Here is a 22,691-nt window from a genome sequence, read left to right on the forward strand (position 1 = left end):
TTAAACCAATTTGCACCCCTGTTCAAAGCAGAATATCAGCCTATGAACTAAAATATGCAAGATGATAATGAACGGAGAAGCTGTGTAAATTTTTTTCATTTATTATTATTATTTTTTTTAATATAAAGATGCATACATATCTTTCTAAATCCATGCAAGTTTCAAACTTGTGTTAAAAAAAAAAAAAAAAAAGAAACAAACTCTACAGCTCAACCTCCCACGAGGATCTTTCCCACTTTGTTCTGCTGGTATTGCACTGTGTTTAATTAAGGCATAAGGGTTGAGTGCTTGGACTGCACAGGACATTCACACATGGAACCAGATCATGTACAAACACATTCACATAGCTTATAGGTATATACAAGAAAAAGAAAAAAGAAAATCTACATTAAACATGCTCTAGAAGGCACAATAACTGAAAACAGGTACCTCCCCCCCTTCAGGAATACACAGACTCGGCTTAACACTTTGGATGCACATTAGACCACAAAGTAAATCAATGTCAAAAACAGTTCTGTGTACAGTATACACACACCAAGATGTGTTTAGTTGGAATGAGATTTACCCCACCCCCCTTGGAATCTTGCTGGTAACAACAGGTGGAACAGCAAGTACAGGGAGGCTCTCCCATAGCAACTGTTGCTGCTACTGTGTTGGGTGGGCAATTCTAATTCTCCTACACTAGAGGGCAGTAGAGGAACCACGACGAGAGAGAGGAGACGACGGAGACGACGACAACAATCTGGAAACGGACTGCAGTGGAGTCTCTAAAAAAAAATTATAACTAAAGAGGAATAATGCATCCTGAAGCTGTATGGGGGGGGTAAAATAAAAGAAAAGTAACACTCTCCAGGAGTTTTAAACAGTAGACAAAGGCAAAAAAAAATCAGTTTCAAAAGAATTGCTTTAAAATAAAAGGTATTAGTTTATTTTAATGTAGCCCAAACTAACATTGCCTACAATTAGTTTTAAAGATAATATTCTTAAATAAAATAATAAAAGTAGTTATTTTTTTTATTTATTTATTTTTTTTAATTCATTTTTTGTGGCACTTTTGAGGATCTCTGGTCATGAACTCAGGTTGACAGGTGAAGGCAGAAGCTTCATTCTAGCTTTCAAAGCAGTGAAGCACACAGCCCTTTAGAAGATCAACCGGAACGACCCAACATTTACTTTGTGGACCCAGAGTTAATAAGAAATGGTTTCATTCACATTTTGTTCGGACAACTCCTTTGTGTTTATAAACAAAGATTCTGCTGGGCTCCCAACTGCTTTGCAAAAATAGAAAGAAAAAAACCCAATAATAATAATAATAATAATAATAATAATAATAATAAGGAGTGGCTGCTGGCTCTCCTTTGACCAGGTTTAGGTTTGTGATGTAACTAGAGCAGGATCTCTCATTATATTATATATCATTACCACCGAGCCCCCCAAGGTCAAGCGCAGGCCCAGCCATGAATACTAACACATGCTGGTTTGGTGTGAACATGTCTGGCACCGGGTTGCAGTGCAGTGGTCAGTGCACCATGCATCATGCACCAAGACAGTGGCTACCTGAGATTTATTTATTGTACATTTCTCATCTCTCTCTTCTACTGCTAAAAAAAAACAAAAAAAAAAACATTTAAATAAGAAATCTGAACATAAGTCCTCAGATTCTAAGGCACTTTGAGAAAATACAAAAAAAAAAGAAAAAAACACAAGATCTTCCATTTCAGTCTCTTAAAGGCACAGTGCTCCATTTTGTTTGTCAGCTCTTTTTCCCTTGCCCCCCCCCCCCCCCCCCCCCCCCCCCCTCCCCTCTCAGATTATACCACTAAGAGGTTGATGTAGCGACCTGCCAGGGTCCGCTCCGATCTCTCAGCCACGGCTTGCTTCGCCGTGTCAACATTCGGAAAAGTCACCAACGCCTCCCCGCTGCACTGGCCGCTGAAGTTGTAGAGCACGAGAACAGAGTCTGGGTGGAGCTGCAACGAGAGAGGACACAGAACACTCAGCAACGGAACCCAGCTTCAAATGAGCCACTCTGCTTTCTGGCGAGGCGCAACAGCCTGCTGGGATTATCAGAAGAGCTTTCTTTTTAGGGACCCAGGCTCCATTCTGACATGTGATGATTCCCACTCAATCCACTTGCTGTATACAGTGTGCATATAGCCTCCATTGGTTCAGACAGATCTAGACAGCAAAATTACACACACACACACACACACACACACACACACACACACACACACACACACACACAGTCTCCATCTGACATGCATGTAGAAACATCTACAATTTCTAGAATATCAGCACTGTATGCCAAAATAAAATGTGCAACCATTAAAAAAAAAGTCTCAATGACTGTTAATGTTACAAAAGAAGAAGTAAAAGCACACTTTCAATCCCTTTAAGTTAACCTTCAGAGTTGCTTGTTGCTAGATTTGTTACATTGACAGTTTGAGATTTCTTTTTTGGCATTTTAGTATAAAGACCTTGATAAAAACCGGATCCACATTACAGTTCATTACATACTTCAAACCTGTACTACCAACAGCAATAGTAAAACACGTTCCAACGATTGTTACACATCTCATGTAAGACGTGCAAGGAGGGCTTGTCCTCACAAACACAATCAATCAGACATTTCCTCCACCGTTCTAGAAATTCTAAGCATATCAAGTGAGTGATCTCCAACCTTCTGGGCCAAATAATAATGAAACATAACTTGTGTAATGGAAAACTGGAGTGTGACAGAATCATATAATTAGGGCTTCTGTTTTTCGGGTTTTATTAATTATATTTTTCGGTGCTTATTTTTAGCTATTTGAGTTTTATCTAAATCATTTTTTTTTCGGGGCTTTCGTTTTTGATATACTGTATGAAATTAGTGTTTTCGGTTACTTTCCAAAATGCTTGAGTGTTTTTTTGTGTGTGTGTCAAAATATGTATAGTAATTCGACAGAACTTGCACATTTAAGTTGTACCTTCTTTCCTTTGCTGTCTTCCACAACGAAATCCCTATGGTCACGGGCACATTTTTCTGGGGTTTTTGTGTGTAGGCATTTTTGTACATTTCACCACAATTCTGTTTTAAATCCTCCGTGTCTTAACTGTAATACAGCTTTAAATCCCGCTAACAAGCCTCCATCCTGATTGTAATCTCGTTTTAAATCTTGCAAGCAGAGTCTCCAATAGAAATGTAGGAATGTGCTGTCACTCAGTAGTTGGGGTGGGTTTAAAGTATTCAGAATGAATCAATGATAGATACAAGTCAGGAAGGCGGGACATTGCCCAGCAGCACAGGGAAATGTATTTATTATTATTTTTGCAAATGTGAAAAGGGTAAAGTCAACGTGAATAGATTAATCATTTCCACAGTTTTTACTGTGTTTTCTGGTGTTTATTGGCTATCCACCAATTTTATTTTTTTTGTATCGGGGGTGTTTTAATCAGTTAAAACCGAAAATCAGAATCCCTACATATAATACAGACTTGCACATAGCAACCTGGCTGACATTTAAAGCGTGGTGCCAAGATATTTGGTCAAGAAAAACATCTGAAAAACTGCTTTAATGAATAAAGACTACTGGTAGAATTTGATTTTTTTTTTATGCAAGAAAGCAAATTAAATAATGGGGATAAAAATAGAAAAGGTTGCTTCAGACCTGCTTTTAATAGTGGTTTGTGACGGATGCTGGTGCTGGTGCTGGTAATGCAGCCGGCACACCCACGCAGCCCCCCAGCCTGCCTTCATGATGCAGCTAGGTTCCACAGTGCACACAGATTCAAGTCACACTCTACCACCAGAGGGTCCACCCACACTGAAGGCTAGAGATCCCTCATCGAAAGTGTTAATCATGATGGCTACCACAACCTCAACCAAGTTAGCCGATTCAAACGAGAGCAAGGAAGATGAAAACCATTCCCAAACAAGCAAGGTAGGAAAAGGATTTGCAGAAGATCAGGGCTATCTTCAGAAACACCACCCCCAGAAACTCCCATCGGATCACTCTGCAGTCAGTCCGGCTCAGCTCATGCTTGGTCTTACCTTCTCGGATTAACGAAAGGTGGGGCAATTACAAACAGACCCACTCTTTGGGAGGTTGTAACAAGCTCCTTGCTTGATCATTCATCTGAATAAGGCTGTTGTAGTCATCGGGTGCATACTACAGTACAAGTGTGATATATATGCAACAGTCAACACATGAATATGGTATTTTAAAAATCACCCAAAAAAAAAAAAAACAACCTAAAAGCAGTTAAGATGAATATTTTAAATACATTTAACAGACACAGCATTTAGAAAAATTAGTAAATAAAAACAAATAATATTCTTTATATTAACTTAAGATGTTAAGATGGCATGATCTGTCAAAAACGTCAACACTCTGATAGTGAACGGTTTTGTTAACAAAACTGGCAATGCAGGATAATGCTTCTTCAGCCCACGTTTTGCCAAATCACACAGAGATCCCAAAGTCCTAGGTTACAACAAGGATCTCCCAATCCTTTTAAATAATAGTAATTACAAAAACACAGAGAATATTTAAGCTCTAAAACGAAGTGTTACAAAACACATATTTTGCTTTATATAGAGAAAAAACAAGAAACAAAATATAATATGTTTTGGTATGAGTCACTTTCAAAATGAAAAAAAGAACATTAAATAAAAGGTCAGCCACTTTGGATGTATGTTTCTGTAACTGTAGACTGATCCAAGTAGCGTACATTATAAAATATATTTTGATGCCAACATTTGTCCTATCTCTCCTGCATGAAGCAGACATGGTGCTCTCAAACCCAGTCACCCCTCTACACAAGATGCATCATCTACAGGTATAACAGTCAGCACATGAATATAGTGAGCCAACCCAGGCATGGCTTTGTATAAGAAATCATAAGGAGAGAGAGAGAGAGAGATCCAATCTAAAAGGAAAGCATGTTCCCATCATATGAACCAAGACTGAGATCTGGAGATCTATGATGCCCAGACAACATCCAAAACAGAATTGGATATCAAACAATACATTTCCGGACATTGCTTATGACAGAACCACCCATGTCACAGTCTATTTATAAACAATACTGCACCCTCTCAATACAGAGGTGAAGGGAGCATTCATTCAAACACAGTCAGCAAGAGGGAAGGCAGCACAAGGAAGAACAGGACTTGGTTAGGACACCTTCCCTCTGTGCGAGGTCTCGTGCTTGTGGTCCACTGTGGGGTTGTGAAGCTTCAAGTCAATGTCAAGCCCGGAGTCAATGTGCAGCACTGACCTGGTATCCCTGGAAGAAGCTGAGGATCTCCTTGACGCCGGTGTTGTAGGGCAGCCCCTGCATTCGGACCAGGGCTCCCGGCTGGGGCAGCATGGCGCTGGGGGAGGCCTGGGCAGCGACCATGGAGCCGTGTGGACCAGCAAAGTAACCCATGGTGGTGGGGGAGACAGGGGGGCTGTGGAGGGGCAGAGATACAGGGAGTTAGAATGGGGAATATAAAGGATTTCAACACCTCGGACTTATGAATGAATCAGAATTATCATGACTTTGAATATATGTTAAGTACAGCCTGGCAAGTCTTTCTGCTATGAATATATGGACAAATGCATGTAGATTATTAAAAGATTATGGATTGGCAACATTACAGAATTCCCCTCTGCAGGCCACATAAACATTAATAACCGAGTTTCTAATACAACTGCATTGATGAGGAGGAGAAAGGACCAGCAGCTGTTCCATGCTCTGCCTCTAGTGGGAGCTCACCTCGGGTAGTATGCAGTGTAGTTCATGTTCATATTCATGCTCATGTTCATGTAGAGCTGAGCCTGTGCCTGGGCCTGGGCCTGGGCGTGGGCGTGCGCGTGGGCCTGTGTGGAGTAGTAAGTGATAGCAGGGGGCGCTGTGGGGGCAGGGGGTTGGGGAGTCCTGGGAGAGGCCAGCAGGGCTTGAGGCTGGTAAAGCGCTGCTTCGGGGATCACTGCGGCAGCAGTCTGGAAAGCATAGCCAGGTGGGGAGAGGCCTGCAAAAGGGCAGAGATGAACACATTACCGTTACCTCCCCTGTGAACAGGAGAAGCCGTCTCTCATCATGCCACCTACAGTTCAGAACCCTCGCTAAAGCAAAGCAATCTTAACTTTAAGAAACCATTTTAAATCTGGACTAGTCTGTCAGGTAAGACTGTAACTTACCAAAAAATTACAACACTTGCAAATACTGCATCAACATCATATTTAAATGGGGAAAAAAAAAGAAATTCATGATTCATTTAATTACAAAAACAATCAAATCACAACATGGGTGAACCGATTTCTGGTCTTGATTTATCATAGACCCCTTCACATACAGTCCCAATGGATTGACTTAGCAGTTAACTGTCTTCACAGTGGGTGGCCCGTCCAGCATTTACAAATCTACTGCACACCCTAAAGTTTCCAACCCTGCTCCCGGAGAGCCCCTATCCTGCAGGTTTTATAGGTGTCTTTACATCAATGGCTAAAGATCTGGAACACCTGTTAATCTGGAATAATTAAGACAAAAATTGGTGCAATTAAGTAACTGAGAACTCGGTTGAAACGAAAACCAGCAGACCCAGTAGCTCTCCAGGACCAGGGTTGGAGACCCCTGCCCTAGAGAGAAGATTCCCAGAAGATCCCCCGAATTTGTGTTCCCTTCACTGAGGAGCCCTCACCGTTCACCCCCTCAAATCAACCTCAACCTACAGCATTACTGATCAGGTGCAAAGGGGAAAGGCCACCGAGTTCCAGCCCCTTCCACGCAGAACACCCCTTAGCAGCGAAAGAAGAGCAGCAGATCTTCACACTTACATGGTAACTTACATGGCGGTGGGGACAAGCCACTACGGTTTAAAGTGCCACCCATTAAAACAAAACTCATCTCCTCCCCGGAGCACTGGAACACCTCCACATAGCGGTCCTTCATCATCTTTTTGTGGCACTTCTGAGCCACCAGGAAGGAGCGCTCCGCGGACTTCATCTGAATAAAGGCATCCCCAGATGGGCGACCCTGGCACGGGACAGGAGACTGCCACTTTAAAACACATATGAAAAGCTTCCTCCAAAAAAGCCACAGGTTTCTACACTAAAATTCTAGGTTAAAATGTGTGCCACACATATGCATGTAAAAAGACAGGCATCTGCAAGTATTCAGATTCCCTCAAGAATTAAAACAATGACTTAAACAAGTTTCATCACAATCAGATAAGCGGTTCTCTAGATTTTTTTTATTTTATTTATTTATTTATTTATTTCTTAGCAGACGCCCTTATCCAGGGCGACTTACAATTGTTACAAGATATCACATTATTTTTTACACATTATTTTTACATACAATTATCCATTTGTACAGTTGGGTTTTTACTGGAGCAATCTAGGTAAAGTACCTTGCTCAAGGGTACAGCAGCAGTGTCCCCCACTTGGGATTGAACCCACGACCCTCCGGTCAAGAGTCCAGAGCCCTAACCACTACTCCACACTGCTGCTGTTAACACAAAGATGTTAACTCAAATGTGATGTACAGATTACACATGGACAAAGTGCACAGACTGCCCTGAAGAGTTGTCTGGGATGGAAAGACTCCCATTGCATGATCATTTCTGATTTTACTAGAAGTAACAAGACACACCTCAGCTTGTTACCTATACACTGTGGCTAATCAAGGTCATGGGTCAAACCGCTATGCAGTAGGCGCTGTCTGGGATGCTCACCTGCTGGTTGAGGACCATGTGGACGCCGTGGGGCTTGATGTCCACTGTGAACTCGGCCATGAACTCCAGGATGTCCTCGATGGTGGCGGTGTAGGGGAGGCCCCTGAGCCGCACGCAGTCCCGTGCCGGCCCCGTCGTGATGAAGGGCTGGGGGATCACCGGCAGCATGGGGGGTGGCAGGGTGGAGATCAGAGGTGTGGACATGTACCGGTTCAACACCTGCACCAGAGAGAGAGAGCGAGAGCGAGGGGGAGAGAGAGGAGAGAGCGAGAGAGGGTGCAAGAGTGAAAGCAAGAGAGAGCGAGAGAGAGAGAGCGAGAGAGAGAGAGCGAGAGAAGACATTACAGCACAACAGCTAAAACATACATCCTTTTATTTCATTATGATATTAGCCAGTGTAAAACTGTAACTTTGTCTAGATGACAGCTTAAAAATGGACCTCAGGAGGAGGTGAAACGCTCCACTACCTGCTGCACCTCTGCCGCAGTGCTGCGGAACAGCTCTATGTAGCGCTTGCCCAGGATCTCCCTATGCTTCTTGATGGCGTTCTGAGCATACTCCTCGCAGGCAAACAGCACAAAGGCGTCCCCCGTGGGCCTCCCATCAGGATACTTGACGAAGAGCAGCCCCTCCTTGTCGTCCGTCACAGGGCAGTCTGGACCCAGGAAGCTGAGCACCTCCTCCGCGGTGGCGGTGAAGGGCAGCCCGCGCATGCGGATGATCACCTGGTTCTCCTTTGACAGGAACTGGGCAACTTCATTGGAAGTGCCTGTATATATATATGAGATAGAGAGAGCGAGAGAGAGCGAGAGAGGTGCTTCGCATCACAAGGTAAAACTCTCCAGTGTAGCAGCAGTTGCCTTGTGCCACCCTTCCGAGGATCCTCATTGCTGTATGCTGACAATGTGGCCTCAGTTATATTGAATTCAATCCCCACAACAACTTGATTTCTGCAGCAAGCATTCAGAATAACACCCCCCCCCCCCCCCCCATTACCCTCGTAGCGAGTGGTCCCGTATCCAGATCAGGTACTGCCGGGAGGTTGATTCTTTGAACTGCCTCATAGCAAGTTACATTCAATACCCTTAGCTTTTGTTGTCATCATCGGTCACTGGCTAGGAACCAGGGAATGGAAGCTGTACCTTTACAAACAGAGTGCTGTAATAGAGGCTGTGTTTCTAAGGTATGTCAGGAAGGTGAGTAAACTCCCATTCTTTTATTCATGAATAAGAGTGTTTAGGGATGTACGCCTGGCAAAGGAACTGAAGGCCCTTATAAAGCACACAATAACTGCCTTTACTGTACTTCCCCCAGATACAGCAATCCATCCCTTCCTGTTTAACTGACAGGTAAATGACCATCTGACAGATGATAAAAGCAATGCTGTATGATGTAATGTAATAAATGGAAGTGTATCTATCATGTATAGTGGTCTGTAATCCAACATTAAATACAACTTATTTATAATTGTACTGCAAAAAAAAAAAAAAGGCAACTCACCACCTGCTATTTTTAAAAATTCCTCTCCTGTAGCTTTATAAACCTGTGAAGTACAAAACCAAATTAGTTTTGATACCTACAAATATCAAGAAGTAGTAAAAATGGCAAAGTAAAAATAATTATTATTAATAATAATAATAATAATAATAATAATAATAATCTAAACAAAACTATTGAAGAAAACAGGAAATGAATAACAATGATAAAAACACAACATCTCCCATAGAAAAGGGCAAGGAGTTCCACAATCTGGGGGCATTGTTACTAAACTATAGTTGTGCCATCCCCTTCACTCACCTCTATATACCTGCTGCCCATGTGATGCTTGTGTCTCCCCAGAGCCAGGTCTCTGTGCTCTGGACTGACAAACCGAACAAGTGCCTCTCCATTTCGCCTGCCCTGTGCATTGAGGCACAGCGCCACCCCGCCCCTGCAAGAGACAAGAGCATGAAAACCAGGGAGGACTGTCCCAGCCAGGGGACCCTGCCCCTGCAAGAGCTCAGTAACCAGGGAGGACTGTCTCAGCCAGGGGACCCTGCCCCTGCAAGAGCTCAGTAACCAGGTAGGACTGTCCCAGCCAGGGAACCTCATCCTCAGGTAACCCTGGTGGCGGAATCACTGCTGGGATACACCATCTGGAAACTCAGAGGTGGTCGTAAGCGCACTGGAGTTAAGAACCAAAGATCAATAGAAACACGGTTCACAGCACGCAAGGAGATTTGAGATTAACTTTGCTGCACGTTTATTTTCTATCAGCTTGTTTGAACCCATGCTTTTCTTTAACGAGAGAGAGAGAGAGAGAGGAAGAGAGAGAGAGAGAGACTCAAATCAGAGTTTTCCCAAGCTCAAAAGCAGGCAGTGATGTGAGGAATGCCCTGCCCATCGTACACTCACTTGGCGATGTTGAGTCCTTTGAAGAACCTGGCAATGTCCTGGTCTGAAGACTGCCACGGGAGTCCCCTGGCTCGGATCACTGTCTCGCTGTCCACAGCCTCCGACTTCCTGCTGTAAGATGAACACAAACTGTCAGGTACCCCCTGGGTCGGGCCAGGCACGGCGACTGTCACTGGACAGCAGTATACACCACAAGGGATTCAGACGGCAGCCACACTAGCTTTACAAAATCCCTTTACACCAAGCAACCAAAGTCTTCAAGGAAGGATCTTGCGAATATAAAGAAAGAAGTTTAGAAGGAAATTACTTGTTACATAACGTATCACATGAAGAGAAAGTTCATCTTTTGTTTTTATTACATTTGATCAAATACAAAGCTATTCCAACGTCTGCAAAGAACAGATTCGTAGGCAACACTCACCAGGCGCCGGTTTCAAAGTTGTACTTCACGGTCTCAAAGTCTGTGAATTTGTGATCTGCAACGGAAAGGCACGGAGTTGACAAACCTGGGCTGTTATAATGATCTGTGGCATGTGAATACCAATTCATTACACCGTTACAGACAGTCACGTTTGAAAGTTTGATTTTCAACGTATCAAAGAATTATTATTTTTTTGTATTTATTTTATTTTTTTTAAAAAGGGCTGTGTTTAAATACAAAGACTTATACAAACAAAGCAGCTAGAAGTTCCTTTATTACCAGATTTATTACCAGAAGATTACACGCCTCATGTTACATCTGTGCTGGGGCATTTGCTTTCTTCAAATTGGAACTTATCGCAGAGCGCTCTAGGCCAAGCAGTCCATGGCACTTCTAGGGTAATAAAACAAGCAATACCCCCCTCCAGGAACATGGCTATTTCATTGCAATGCATTACTTGCACTGCCAGGAGTCATTGCAATAAACACACCTTCAGACTGAGAGGCAATGGAAAGAGTGAGTTTGAAACGTCCAAATTATCCAGTACTATTAAAAACACTCAATAGTGCTACATTTAGAAATTCTAAAAGAAAATGTATTTCAATGGCAAGGGTTTCAACCGGAAGTCAAAACATTTGCCATTGAACTACATTTTATTTATTCTTTTTAGTATTTCTAAATTAAGCCAGAACTGGGCAATTGTTGCCTTTGACTGGTGGGGAGACTATCCGTGATGTTTAAGAGAAATATATTTTAAAAAAGACTTACTGTGTGGTTCAGAAAGAAGTCGTAAAACGATTGTCGCCATAGTTTTCACCTCCCAGACCCCTGCGCTTGTCTCTGTGTTTTCTGTAGGGATGTTTAAATCTGAACATGGGAAGTTAAAGAAAAAAAAAAACTCAGAACGGACAGACGGCTGTGACCTGGTAACCTTTCAAGCCATGAGAGTGCACATCGAAATGACAGATACTGACAGGGACCCTTAGCCAAAAGTGAGTTAAATACACAGGCATGTGGAGGGGTCTGGCTCCTGCAAAGCTCTCCCGTCTCCTCAAAGCCGGTTTAGAGAAAGCGATTGCCTTGGGGATGAGAACACAAAGGATACATTCTGCCATGGAGGACAGGGTGTGATCCTGCGCAGAGCCGGAGTCGGGACAACATTTGTGAATCTCCTTCCGCAGGTCAACAAAGGAATAAAAACAATCTGGCAGGACCAGATTCTGCGGAGAGAGAGGGATGGAAGAATACATCAGTGACAGATACCACACAGAACAAAAGTGGCATTTCAACCACGTACTAGGGGCAGGGTGTTATAGAAAAAAGGCAGGTTAAAGCTGAGGGAACACCAAGGAACTTTATCAAGAACAGTGGCTTGAAACTGGTTCCAGGAGACCTAGTATGAGGCAACTTTGCTGTATCAAACCCCACGTCTCCCCTGGTGTTCATGCAGTGGCCTGAAACCTAGTCTCCTGAAACCAAGTTCCAAGCCACAAAGTGGCTTCGTGTTCCCTCAGCTTAATGGTTAAGACTCTGGTGTACCAGATGACTTGAGAAGAGACATGTTTGAGAACTCTACCAAGACCACAGGGGTGCTTGTAAAACAGATGACAAAGAAAAAAATATATAATATGCAAAACATTTCTCTGCTTTGGTCAGTTCTCTTATAATGTATGAGGTTAGGGTGTGTTAATGCCGCCAGCCTGGCTTCCACCACGTACCTTGTTGGAGGCCTCTGGATGGAAGACCTGTCTGATCAGCAAGGGCCCGTCTGTGCAGAGTGTGAAGGAGCTCCTACCCAGGTCCTTCAGCTCGCTCGACACGGACTGGTGAAACTGCAGAGAGTAGAGACAGACTCTTTAGTACAAAAGCAGACACTAAGGAATTGAGGGAAAAAAAAAAAAAAAAACCTGACAAGCATTACTTGTGTTTCTGAAGTGCAGGAGACATCATCTAGATTATTCAGTTAGTGAAGCGATCCAAACAAAAGTTTTACTCCCATCTTAGAAACAAGCAGAAAAGCTGGTCGGACTGGTTTCTGTTTGCGCAAGAAAAAAAAATAAAAAAAATGAAGCGGGCGGACAAGTTCAAATCAGCAGGATCTGGGATCGCCCCCGGGAGGGAGGTGAGACATGCAGGTAGGTGCAGTTTACACACAACAGAACAGATAGCAAGCAGGAAAAAAACAACCTTTCAGGGAAGGGCTGCGTCTGCTGCAGTGTCCAGTGTTTAGCAGTCAGCTCTCTGCCTGTTCCCTGTCTCCTTCAGCGGGGGTTACTGGGTTCATGGAGCACGTTCAGAAAAAGAAATCCAACACGGTACGAAGCAAAGTGGCACCTTACATATACAAAATAACAAACCAACACGAAAGTAGCCACGAATCTACACCAATTGAGAACACAAGTGAGAGTGATGTGTTTGATCCCCTCCTCCCCCCATGGAAATGCCCTTGGGTTTTGTGTTTCTGTTCCCCACTACACATTTGTATTGTATTATTTGGAAGTGCTTTTTGAATTGCTGGTACTGCATCGTGGATTCTTGACATCGCTGCTTCATTCTCAGTATTCGGTTTTAAAAAAAGCATCGTTGTGCTGATTTTTAGCAGAATCTTTTGTGGATTGATCTTTGTGCTAACATGACAATCCTTTCTATCTCTTCCAAGATTTATTCCATTCCTCCCGAAGGTTCCCATTGGAAATTCAATGCAATGTTGTTTAGGCTTACTATATGTTCTACTGCCAAGTCTTTCATCACAAGTGGTGACCCGAGTTCACATGACAGCAGGCAGAAACATTGTGGTCCCTTTGCTTAGTCACGTCCACAGCAGACCATGGTGCACCAATGGCTTCAACTTCATTGAAGTATGGGGGGCTGGTGATCGAGTCAGGAACTCTACACGACTCTATCAAATATTGTACAGACCATACAAAAACATTTATTACAAAAGATGGTTGGACAATAGAAAACACAGTCTATACAGAAATCAAACAGTTCTCGCGATTCACTGTAAAGACACACTGGTGTAAAGATGGCTAACTGCAACATGCTGGATTAAAGATGACCTCACTCATCCTCAACAAGAGTCTTGCAAGAGCCAGGTCACCTTTCCACTCAATTACTTCCAATGTCAAAAGAACAACTGAACCCAAAATACTGTAACTTGAGCCTTATGCAAAATGTACTATCGACAAGATAGTATGGTGGTCCAGTAAAGCTGCCCAACTCCAGTAAGCTAAACTGGTCCATTTACACTTAGACACTTGTGCTACATTCACAAAGGAGGACGACCTCACACACTGAAACACATTTACAAAACTGTGCGATTAAAAAGCAGGGCCTCGCAAGCAAGCAATACAGAGTGCACTTAAATAAACAACGTTCTGACAACCTAAAATAAAATAAGCGAGTCCAAGATTAGTGCTAACAGGTTCTGTGAAACCAGCCTGCATGAATTAATTAAATGTAAAGGTTGATACAGCCGCCTTTAAGCTGGACTCCCCAGACCAGGCACTTGTATATTTTGGTCAATAGGAAGCCCTTTATTGGAACCTTTCTCAATACATTTTTCACACTTTTGTCAACAAAAATATACAAATGAAGTTTGCGAAAGCATGCTTGCAGAGTGCAGGGATACCCAGGTTAACTGGTCACCAAAGGGGGAGCACATCGTTGACTCTTCTCTTGGTTCAAGTGTCTGTAAACAGACAAGCTAGGAACTATACAGATACATTCACAGAAAAACCCTTCCTAATTTGCCTCGGTTACAGAATGACTTTTTTAATTTTTTTAAACCAAGTTAGATGCAAAGGCTAATGACAGCTCCTTTCTAAAAACTGGTTGTACTACTTGTTCAAAAGATGCCAGGTGTATGTCATTACAACACTAAAATATACTGTTGGTGTTTAAATGTAAAACAAATTCAACGTCAGCTCACACCCCACATGACAGCAGTTTTAAATTTCAGTCACTTGCTTTAGACGGGGTTAGTTAAGAGTTTGAGTGTGTTGGTAAATTGGACATGCCTCCCTGCTCAGCTTCTGTGCCCTGTTGGAACAATGTTATGGTAAAGGAGTCTCCAAAATAGCGTGAACAGATAATGAAACCTCTTTCTGCTCTGAAAAATGAGGCGCAATGATGATGGAAGATTTCTATAAAAATAAAACAAACAGTCCATCTAAACTGCAAACAGGACTCCTCCAACCCTACCCAGAACCCAATGGGAACTGGCTGCTATGCAAAACACTGTGGAATAATTCCAAGGGAAACGTGTGTGTGGCCACGAGGACAACATTTCGAACATGTGACTGTGGAATTAAAGAGGAATGAATCATCTGTTTTCAAAATTCCTGCATTCTTAATCCCAGTACTCCAGTTTCTACATGTATGAATAGAAATGTTGTTGCTCCATGATTCAGGCTAACCTCCCCGAGTAAGAATGAAACCACCGACTACAAACATGTGACGAGTCATAGAAAATACAGCACTAAAAAACAAACACCCTCCAGGGGGAGCTGGCTGAGAAACAATGTTAGCCAGGCAGAAGGAGGTTGTTTTTTGCTAAGTACTGTACTTTGAAGGTGCAATTCAAATTTGGACAGGGATTGTAAGGTAAAAACAAATTGAAAAAATGCAATACGCGTGTAAGTTGTTAACTAGTAAAATAATAAGACAAGTATTCTATTGATCAACATGTTTGGTCCTTGTTTGACATGGGGGGGGGAGGAATACATGCAGTTCTGGGAATCTGCATGGGAAAAATAACAACAGTATAAAAACAAATATTTAATTAAAACTGGCCAACCTTAGAACTAACAAACACATTTGTAAAGCTTTCGAAATCTAAAAACTGGTCAAAAAAATAGTGGTTCATTTCAAAACTGCAAATGTCATGTTCCCCTGCTCCATACACACCAAGGGCAACTCCTAGTACAGCAGTAGTGATCTTCAGCCCCATTCCTATCGATTGCACCTCTTGGATCGGGCTGTTTACTCAACACTGTTTGTACTGCAAGGTAGAACCAGTTGGACAACACAGCCAACTTTCAGAGAGGGGGCGCGCCAAGCACAAGATAACACACACACACACACACAAAGAAATGACAGAAAAGCTCTGGCAGCATTTCTAGTGATCCAGTTACACCCCATCACCTGGAGTACCCCATGCTTATGAGTCAATTAGCCAGTTTGGCTACTTAAAGGGCAACACCCATTATTTTGCAGTCAGAACTGCAATGAGCAGCAACATGATTCGACTTGCTTCAGGACAGCCTGCACAAGGTGTGACAAGTCTTTTATTTCACATGTGCATCTCTTCCCTCCGATAGCCGACACACTGACTGCAAAGCAGGTCCTCCTCAGCTATCTGCGTGAAGTTTGTGTCATGGCAGTAAATAAGAGGCAGGAATAAAACTAAATGTAGATTTATATAGTGTGTATCTAAAACTCAAACCGCTTCTAATATTGAACTACAGATCTGGCCAGGAAAAAAATATGCTGCCAGTATCAGGTACAATTGAGTAAGTAAAATAAAAATTAGAAACTTATTTTTTTTATAAATCGTATTCATTTCAGAGGAAATCACATTCACCCACTACCCAAGTCATGCCATGTGGTTACTCAATAATAATTCTGAACAAGTTTCTCTACTGGAACAGTTTTCAATTGAGCAACATTATTTTGGATGTAACACACAGGTCCACTTAGACACACAGGTATTTGCAATTCACATGGGTTTAAACATGAGAGAGTAAAAAGGAATAAAATCTGCACTAAATTTCAAGCTAAAAATCATGAACCAAAAAAAGCACCCGATGGAAGTTGAGGTGTGGCTGTCCATAGCAATGTGAGAGGAGCTGAGATTGCTGCTCATGTCCATGAAACAATCCAGAGAAAATGAAAAGGGATGCAAGAACTGAAATACTGAATTAAAGGACTGATTGATTACCAAAAAGATCCATTTGAAATTATACCTGCTACACTGTCCATCAATTGCCTATCCAGGTATTATTCTGGTTTCCATCAAAGTTTACTTGTAAGGCAAATCACAAAAGATGTAGAAAAAAAATGTAACTGGCTATCATTTAATGATCATAAACTATACTGTGGTCATAAAAAGAGACAGAGATATTATTTATATTTGATAACAGAAAAGTACAAGCAATCGCACACTGCCCCCCTCCCCCTCTCTGTACAAAGCCCAGCGTGTAATTACAGTCTGGGCGTGTTGTGAAGTAAACATCCCGTCTTCCAGATGTCTGCAGAGTAGAGAACAGAGACAAGACCGGACCTGCTGGTGATCTGTATCCCAGAGTCATCATCGCCACGGACTAACCGAATGCTGCAATTCAAATTCACAATCTCTATCCTACATCTTTCCTTAAAGACAAACACTGTTCTGCTGAACGGACTAAAACTTCCAGGGTGCTAATCTCCAGCACCAAGAACAACAGATTAGACACAAACAGTATTCCGCCTAATTATACAGCTGGTAACTGCCCATTCCAGCGAACCGCATACACCCAGGAAACATGCTTCTTGGGATAGTGCGCACAGAGATCTGTTCTAGATCATTGCATATTCTGGGGTCTTGCATACGACTGTGGACAGTGAGCTGTTCAATTAAGAGGGACGAGCTTTTAATAGCACCCTGCGTTTGTTTTATAAGAACCCCGGCATGGTGCAGTAGGCTACACCCCCCTTTAAATACTAATCAGACAGGCCCACTAACTGAAACAGCAATGTCCATAAATAAGCACAAATGTATTCCTTTGGGAGATCTGTAAAACATTTCTAAACTGCACACCTCATGATCTATACAATACTGGAACAGTGAAACAATCACGTAGTTAACCCTATAAAATATGGCACCAACAGGACATCGGGTCCTTATCACACAGCTTTCATTCATTTGAGGAATTTTCTTATTAATAAAAGTGTTAGAGCGCAGTTGTTGGTTTAACAGACTGCTACAAAACACCAAACTTTACTGCACTCTTTCAACAGTGCCGATTTGCGTACAGGTCTAGGAAAGAGAACTCCACTCAACACTGTAGACCACGCTAGTAGTATAGATAAGAGAACTCCACCCAAAACTGTAAACTAGTCTAACATACCGATGTCCACCTATGCCCACTTTTGATTCCCCCCCCCCCCCCCCAGTATAAAAAAACAAAACTAGTTTGACAAACCAATTAGTTATACAAGAGCATTCTTGCTGTACAGTTACTTTGTGCTGAAAGAGTTAATTTACCAACGCATGAAGCAAACAGACTAAATAATTCATGATCCTGTGTTTACAGAAAATGTCTGTTTATAGGCACACGATTCATTATAATTATTGAAATAAAGTCCGGTCAGTAATTAGTTCATGAGGTGTTTGTTTAAATTGGATGCTGTTGCTATTACTGTCATTCTGAATTACAAACATGTCAACTCAACTGGTCCTAGTTTCGAATTTTGGAGGACAATAATTCATGAATCTCTCACACCCCTGGAATACAAGAGACTCCAGTAACACTGTCAATGACTGTCAAGATCCTCACTTATTATTTAAACTACACTGTCACAGCAGACTTTAAAACAAACTTTAAATAGATTACATGTGGTCCCATAAGACAGCTTGATGTTTGTATCAAGAAGCCTGTTAGTTTAGTTCCTGGTGTTATTCCATTCATATATCCCCCTCCCTCGCTACCCCGGGTCTGTGTTTGTTAATGTGAAAACAATAGCACCGTCGCTGCCGCTTAGTTTCCGCTCCAGCGGCCGTGCTCCAATCAGTATAATTCTCCCAGTCATTATGAGGCAGTGGACTCACCTGTTGCAGAACGTCGTCTAAAGGCTCGGCTTTAGAAATGTCTTCCAAATTCAGAGCCGTGTCTTCTTTACACTGCTCTGCTAGTTCCAGACTATCGGGTTTTACAAGGCACCTGTGTAATTCTCCCACCTGTAAAAGATATTTATATATACACACAGAAAAATAAATGAGCCTCACCTGTATTTATTTATTTGTTGTTTGTTTTAAAAGCACCGAAAAATGTCAGCTTTAGTTACTACTCAAGCCACTACAAAAAATATGCGCAAAACATGTACACAATAAACAAGCTGCTAGCAAATCTGTTAACTTAACGTTCAATTCTAACCCAATAAACCCTTTACAGCTATAACCAAAAAATAGATACCCGTACATGCATTGCCTTTTCACAGAAACCTTTTAACAACGGATTTGGTTTGTCTTTTTCGTGTCAGCAATCCACTTAAATTAAATAAAGGTGGTAACCCGTGGACATTCTAAATAAAAATATACCAATTTTATTTCCACATATATAAAAAAAAAACACACACACAAAAACGAAATCTTTCAGCTAAATTGAATTTACCGGCACCTGTCCCTAAATTTGTGAAAGGAATAATGCATGAACGGGAAAACAGTGCCTTTTGGTTATAGGTGTCAAAGCACTGTGAAACTTTGATAGAACAATTATCGCTGTTTTAAAATATATATATTAAAAAAAAAGAAAAATCATGAATCAGCTCAGGTGGTCCGTACCTTTTTGTTCTGCAGATCCACAATTTGCCACACCAAGAGAATTAATTCCCTCTCATCCGAACCCAGTTTAACCCCATTTGCACCAGCTGTTGCCCCAAACAACACCACCACAGTATCATTGTGCGAAGCCATCAGGGGGGACCACAAGGGGCAGAAAACTACAATCACAGGCACAGACCAAACAAAAAAATAACACGAGGGTCACCTTTTCTCCAAGTGATAAGGGGGGAAAAAAAGATCTAGAAATTAAATGTAAAACCAAAAGAAAAGAAGAGTTCTCAAACAGAATACGAAAAGAGTGCGCGACCGAATGTTCTACCTGGTCCAGACTCGTGTGCGTGTGTTCCTTTTCCCGAGTTTCTGGTCTGACTGGTAAATGAACAAAAAAAGCTTCGGGTCCCTTTCACTCTGACACCATAACAAGCGCTGAGGATTTTTTTCTTTCTCTTGGTTACCTGCATTTGGTTCAACCCATGCGATCTAGTCAATCTCCCAAGAGGATAAGGCCATTGGCTCTTTCCAAAAGGTAAGGGTGTGACGTGCAGACACCCACAACTATGCAATCCAAGCTGATTGGCTTTTTACAAAACTTTTTCTCTCTCTCTCTTTCACGGCTCCCAGGAAGTAGCAGTATCCTGTTTTCATTTTTTTTCCAGGATCACCTTTACCTATTGGTAATTTCAATATTTAAATCACCTGCCTGGATCATTTTAAAAGTTTTGTAATAATCTTTGTCCGTGACGGATTATGGGATCTTTATAATCTTTTTGTGAAGCAATATTGTTTTTGTGAAATTAAATCTAGGCATAATCGAAACTGTACAGTACATCGTGTATAAAAACTAATGCACAATATTATTAGCCGACATACTGGGACAGCAGCACGATGGGTTTATACTTACTTTGGTTCATCTGCTTATCCAACATGGTTATCCTTAGTAGCAAGGTCCATTCATGCAATAAAGGAAAGACATCACATACCCAGAATTCATATAATGTGTAGAATAACTAGTTCCAAACTAGTGGTGCTGGGTTTCATACATCCCTGAGATATATTATTATTATTATTATTTATTTCTTAGCAGACGCCCTTATCCAGGGTGACTTACAATTGTTACAAGATATCACATTATTTTTTTTACATACAATTACCCATTTATACAGTAGGGTTTTTACTGGAGCAATCTAGGTAAAGTACCTTGCTCAAGGGTACAGCAGCAGTGTCCCCTACCAGGGATTGAACCCACAACCCTCCGGTCAAGAGTCCAGAGCCCTAACCACTACTCCACACTGCTGCCCGAACAGAACAAAGCATGATATACAGGGATTACAGGTCTATGTTTCCTATTAGGAATAGAAATTCCAGTTTAAACTGGCAGACTTCACAAAAAAAAAACACATCACATGCCTAAGAACAACAATAGAATTACATTGATAAAAATAGAAAGGGAACGGAGATGTTTCCAGTCTTATGCAGGTTTTCATCATTATTATATATCATATAGTTATTGGTTACTTAAGCTAGTTGTTCGCATACAAACATATCTATACTTTGAATACAACTGGAAAAAAAAACAGAAACAAATGTGTTGGGCAAGTTTATCATACAAGTTAAAAGAATAACGCGAAGTCGCATGGTAGGTTTTCATTTCCCATGAATTCCCATCATTGTGTGGGACTCATGGGATTCACCATGCTGTCCCCATGCAGGCACCATGCTTTACTGCAGTCTGCTGTGCTAGGCTGTAAACTTAGCAGGGCTTTCTTCTGCTTTGTAAACTTCAAAACTGTCTGCCTGTATTGTATTGCATGGGACCGTGGCGTGCTGCCCTGTGAAGTGCCCACTGGTCTCCCTGTAACGTCACTGTCCTGTCACAGGCAGGCACTTCCTGTAGGGGCAGGTCTCCTGTGTGCCGTGCTCCCAGGTTATACAGTAACCAGGCTCAGCTTGGCAGGGACTGAGCAAACATCCCACTCCCACTCTCCAGTGCTACTGGAAACACTCCCACAAAGGCACGTAAACTTTTCACAGGGGGTTAGCTTCTGATAACAGCTCTGGAACAGGACTAGCGAGTAATGCACACTCATTGTAATGGAAGGGCAGTGCAGGCAGCTTTACAGACATGTACAGCATGTAGTTCTGGATGAACATGGTATCCTGTAATACAGGAGTGTCCAATCACGGTCCTGGAGGGGCATTCCAGTAAAATGATAGAATTACCTTCTTCAGGCCTGGATGGAGGGTTTAAACAATTTAGAGCAGGGTTGGAACAAAGACCAGGCGTGGAAGGGCCAGCTTCAGCCAGCCCTGCTATAATTAGTGGTCTTGTTTAACACTCCTTTAAGACAGGTGGGGTCCTGCAGCAGGTGGTGTTTAGCAGTTATCAGCTGTACAGTTCTCTGGGGTGGGAGGTCTGTAAGATGTTGGCTGCATACTAGACTGGATGAGTAGCAACACGATTGCTGTTAGGAGGCACACTTCTTTTGCTTGCTTCCCCTCCTTTGTCAACATGACTGCAGTACAGTAATTACCTCTAATGCTGGTAGAAGTCTATTCCACCAAGACACCCAGTCATTAGCTTAAGTATTTCATAATGCTGGGTTTCACACTGGCAGTGCACACTTCTCTCAGGACCTTTTCTGTATTATATATATATATATATATATATATATATATATATATATATATATATATATATATATATATATACAGTATATACATACATATATACATACATACATATATATATATATATATATATATATATATATATATATATATATATATATATATATGTGCTTTTAATGTTCTGGAATGTTTCTGAGAAATGACAACTGCTTTTTATTCCATATTTGGGAAGAGTAAAAAGAATTTTGCTTGAAATTATAGCAGTATTTCTTAATTAAATTGATATTTCATTCGACTTTATTTTATATTCGGTTGAAAGGTTTGTTTGGTAGACTTCAGGATTGATTTGATCAATGTGTACCCTTGGAAAACCCACTGCTGGTATTTAAACTGGTTAAACTGGAAACTAGTTTAAAGGCAGACTTCATAGAGGATTGTACTCCGCCAGGATAGGCTGGAATTGTTTAGAGTGTTTTACAGCACCTGGATTACATCAACCACTTGTCTATAAGGGTAATACATGCAGGTGATGTAATTCAGGGTGATTTCCCGGTGTTGTAAAATGCTCTAATAAATCCCAGCTGTCGTTTCTCCCACCAGGATGCAATCCTCTATGAATTCTGCATGTCAAGCAGTTTCGAGCTGGAGTCAGCCAATCAGATTGAAGTGCACACAGGTTCAGAAGCTTTGATGAACCCAGCTGAGTTTGGCATTGAAACTCTACACATCTGTTTTCAAAGATTGCAAATGCCGTTCATTTGTGTCAGATATGCTGTGATTAATAATTCAGTGTTGTAAGTGTCAGTTTAGACAATCAGTCTCCTTGTCACTGTTAGACACGCATTCATGAGCAGCACTATCCAGTACAATGGCAGGCAGCCTTCTTTTCTGTATGAGTTGCTGTTGTTCAGAAGGTAATGCATTAATGATGAGCTGTAAGAACCATGACACAGTGGCCTGTGGTTAGCGTAGGACCTTGCGGTGTGAAAGCCAAGAGA

The 22,691-nt window shown here is 41.8% G+C and overlaps 1 protein-coding gene across 8 annotated transcripts; it reads right to left on the minus strand.

The window, feature by feature from the left end:
- Positions 1-85: 85 nt before the first annotated feature.
- Positions 86-19,615, minus strand: LOC117425940 (epithelial splicing regulatory protein 2-like). Of its 8 annotated transcripts, none has more exons than XM_058993914.1 (17): positions 19,385-19,613; positions 19,066-19,223; positions 18,334-18,462; positions 12,242-12,355; positions 11,629-11,743; positions 11,292-11,390; positions 10,524-10,578; positions 10,103-10,213; positions 9,506-9,638; positions 9,209-9,251; positions 8,176-8,477; positions 7,709-7,927; positions 6,822-7,008; positions 5,749-6,004; positions 5,266-5,440; positions 4,037-4,154; positions 1,781-1,970 (listed from the first exon to the last, which is right to left on the minus strand). In XM_058993914.1, exons 1-16 carry the CDS (start codon positions 19,524-19,526, stop codon positions 4,065-4,067), a joined length of 2,328 nt encoding a protein of 775 aa, XP_058849897.1. In that variant the 5' UTR covers positions 19,527-19,613; the 3' UTR covers positions 1,781-1,970; positions 4,037-4,064. The 8 variants fall into 8 exon arrangements, with proteins under 8 accessions (XP_058849894.1, XP_058849895.1, XP_033899157.3 ...); XM_058993913.1 differs by having other exon boundaries at positions 6,810-7,032; XM_058993915.1 differs by having other exon boundaries at positions 1,832-1,970; positions 6,810-7,008; positions 19,385-19,612.
- Between the last annotated feature and the right edge of the window lie 3,076 nt (positions 19,616-22,691).

This window comes from Acipenser ruthenus, chromosome 20, assembly GCF_902713425.1.
Source record: "Acipenser ruthenus chromosome 20, fAciRut3.2 maternal haplotype, whole genome shotgun sequence".
In the NCBI taxonomy this organism is placed as follows: Eukaryota; Metazoa; Chordata; class Actinopteri; order Acipenseriformes; family Acipenseridae; genus Acipenser; species Acipenser ruthenus.